Source organism: Triticum aestivum, chromosome 3A, assembly GCF_018294505.1.
Source record: "Triticum aestivum cultivar Chinese Spring chromosome 3A, IWGSC CS RefSeq v2.1, whole genome shotgun sequence".
In the NCBI taxonomy this organism is placed as follows: domain Eukaryota; kingdom Viridiplantae; phylum Streptophyta; class Magnoliopsida; order Poales; family Poaceae; genus Triticum; species Triticum aestivum.
The window spans coordinates 470,391,321-470,394,540 of NC_057800.1; the positions used below are offsets into that span (position 1 = coordinate 470,391,321).

At 49.3% G+C, this 3,220-nt stretch overlaps 1 protein-coding gene across 1 annotated transcript; it reads left to right on the plus strand.

Annotated features, from left to right (window-relative positions):
• The first annotated feature begins 621 nt into the window (after nucleotides 1-621).
• Nucleotides 622-1,207, plus strand: LOC123058438 (uncharacterized). The gene is made up of 2 exons (XM_044481162.1): nucleotides 622-758; nucleotides 846-1,207. Exons 1-2 carry the CDS (start codon nucleotides 650-652, stop codon nucleotides 1,079-1,081), a joined length of 345 nt encoding a protein of 114 aa, XP_044337097.1. The 5' UTR covers nucleotides 622-649; the 3' UTR covers nucleotides 1,082-1,207.
• The last annotated feature ends 2,013 nt before the right edge of the window (nucleotides 1,208-3,220 follow it).

Below are 3,220 nucleotides of genomic sequence, written 5' to 3' on the forward strand. Positions count from 1 at the left end.
TGAAAATTTTGTTCCTAAAATTCATAAAATAAAAGGAAAAATATTTTCACTTAAACTAAGGATGGGAAATAAAAAGGCGCGAATATCTTCTAAATTATCATACTCAACTCGGCCCTTCCTAGAATGGGGTATTATCTGTCCCGATAAATAATTCCAGGAGTAATAAATAGGTCCTTTTTTGCGGGAGCTGACCACGAACATATCAGGCCATCATTTTTGACAAAGCTGACGACAAATACATCACACATTAGTTGTGGCGTGCGCTAGTAGCTGGCCTGCTTCCCAGCCTGCCGGGCAGCGTGCATCCTTTGACAAAAATCATTCCGCCGGATAAATCCGGATGGTGGCCAACCGTGACAGACTTCCTCAACGGCCCTTCCCGCCGCTCATCTGCCCTGCTGCGGCAAATCCAACGGCCCATACCTGCACACGTCATAGCACGAGTAGGAAAATACAGCAGACCCAGGAACCGCATGGCACTTGGTCAGAAGCGGCTTGCTGGTGAATCAAGTCCGGTCAGCGGGACAGACTTCTGACACGAAAACAAAGCAGCACCAATTCCCGCCTCTTTATAAACCCGACGCGAGTGAGCCACCAAATCATGCAGCCTACAACCTGGGAAAGCACAAGCAAGCCAAGCGACAACACCATGAGGGCACAAGCTGTCGTGCTCGCCTACTCGCTGTTGGCGTCCGCGCTGCTGTGCCGGAGAGCCGCGGCCTCGCCGGCGTTCATCGTCGGGAAGCTCGTCATGGGCGGTGAGTATTCAATCGTACACCAAGAGCTGGCCAATCGGTTTGAGTACGATCGACTAGCGTACTTACACATGTGTTTGTGTTTTGCAGGGCTGGAGTTACGCCGTCCCGTGATGGACACCATGACGGCGAATCAGTCAACACCACTGCAACTTTCGACGGCGGCGAGCGATGGAAATGTGGACGGACTCCATCCGAACTGGTTGTCTTTGCTCCCGGAAATAACCTCACCGCTGGACCGGAACCATCCCTTTGGCGAACAAGGGATCGTGCTCGATCACTTGCTCGTGTTTTTGGTGCTCTTTGTTGTGTACATCTTCCGCTGATTTCGAGGCAGTTCCAAATCTTCTCCGGATTACACTCAGATCAGACGTATTATATGTACTGTGTACTATAGTTAATGTCCTGCGCAAGCAGTAGAAATAATAATCTGATATGTTAATATGAAAATGTGATAATACATTGGTTTTCTCTTTTCTCCAAGTAACTGTCAGGAACGTTGACTTTCATTAAGAAGTATAGAAGTAATATTCTCAGACTACACCCTTTGTAACTAAAGGCGCCAAAAACCGCCGCAGCCACTCCTCTCCTTCGCATCCTCTCATCGCCACCGCATGATGTGGTTGGGCTAAGCCCGTGCTCCGGGAAGTGGCGAATAGAGGCTACCATGTCGGCCAGCTCCCCGAAGATTCCGACGATGACCCCAGGATGGAGACGGGTTTGAACGACGACTCGGGCCCGTGCCCGGGCCGCTCGATGCTGGCTTGACCATGGAGTAGGTGTAGGCACACTTCAACACCGCCATGGCCGAGGAATAGTTGGTGCCGGCGCCTATGTCGGTGTTCCGGCAAGCACGGGAGGAGCAACGGTACAATCTCTTCCTCCTCGAGCAGTATCAACTGGCAAGCACGCGAGCAAGGAATCTGTGACGGCCATGGTCGTGACGAATCCCAACTTCATTGCTGAGCAGCGGGCTCTCTATGAGGCCGCGCACGCTCAAGCCGATGCTCGCAACGTTGTCCCGACGCTGCCGGACGCGGTCACGGCCTTGTCTAACACGGAGGCGGCACTGGCGGCGCAATCGATTGCGAACGAGAACGCTGCCAGTTCTATCTCTTACGCGCCGCCAACAAACGTTTGTCGATGCGGGTGGGATGACGAGCGTGCCGCCCCGTCCCCGTCCATCGTAGATCGCACGTCCACCGGCGACGGGCAGGTCGAAGACTCCTATGGGGAGGAGTAGCATGGGAGGCGACGGGGCCTCAAGTCCAAAGTGGGTTGGTCCGTCTCCCATGTCCTACTCTTCCTCGCCGGCAACCACATTTTCACTTCACGGGTCTAATTCCCGCCGCTCATGGAGACGGCGAGTTGGGCCCGGTGATCGTCGGAAGGGAACAATAAGGACGTGGAGGACGGGCGCCGCCATAGGCTAGGTTTAGATCCGGTTGTTTTTTTAATGAAAAGGGTCAAAAATGAAACTAATGTGCTCCGATTTATATGAAAATCATCCGGTTCGGATGAATTTCATTCGGTTTGTTGAAATATGCTTTTGAATATATGTTGGCATGGTTGGATGGCCGGCTCCCGTATTAGTGTCCGTGGACTGGTCCCCACCAGTCCATGGAAGGATATAATGTCCGATTTAAGGGTCGGCATTGGAGATGCCTTAGACATAGATGACGCCTTCAATTTTCTATGAAATATATCAACATAGAAACAATCAACATCTTCAACATCAAATTCTTGTAGTTATATTCTCCATAAAATATATTTTCATATCATGTATATTTTATGATGTAGATCTTATAGCACACCTATAACTTTGATTAATTTAAAAGAATAGGAGTGCAGTTTTAGGAGAACCAACATTAGGATACGAGGTCACAAAGGGAACTAGATCATCGAGAGTTCATATGTGGTCCATCCCCATCTCCTCCTCTTGGGGTGCAAAGGCAAGTGCTCATGCCAAGATAGTTTCTTCTCCCTCTTCCTTTTGTGATTGTCGGGTCATTGTAATGTCTAATGTAAACTTGTGATAAAGGCATCACTTTTACATCATTAAAAAAAGCAAAGAAGATATTACAATGACAACCGTCATTGAAAACAAACAGAGATATTATGTGACACTTTGCGGTGATTTTTTTTGAAACGGAGGATTACCCCAGCCTCTGCATCGCGCGATGCACACAACCATATTTATTGCATTATTCAACAAGGCATTACAAAATAAATACATAGATCAACTCAAAGACACCCTTCTGGCAAAAAATTATCGCCCTACCTACATGATTAATGATGTGCCCTGACCTCACGCCATGCACACCAAGAAATCCGGTGGCCTCACCAAACCACCCGCTGGCTACTCGCAGGTCTAGCAAAACCTCAGCATGCACCACATGCGCATGCTGTTGAATCTGTCACCGCCTTCTTCCGCAGTCCCGTCTTCAGGAGCAATCAATGCACTA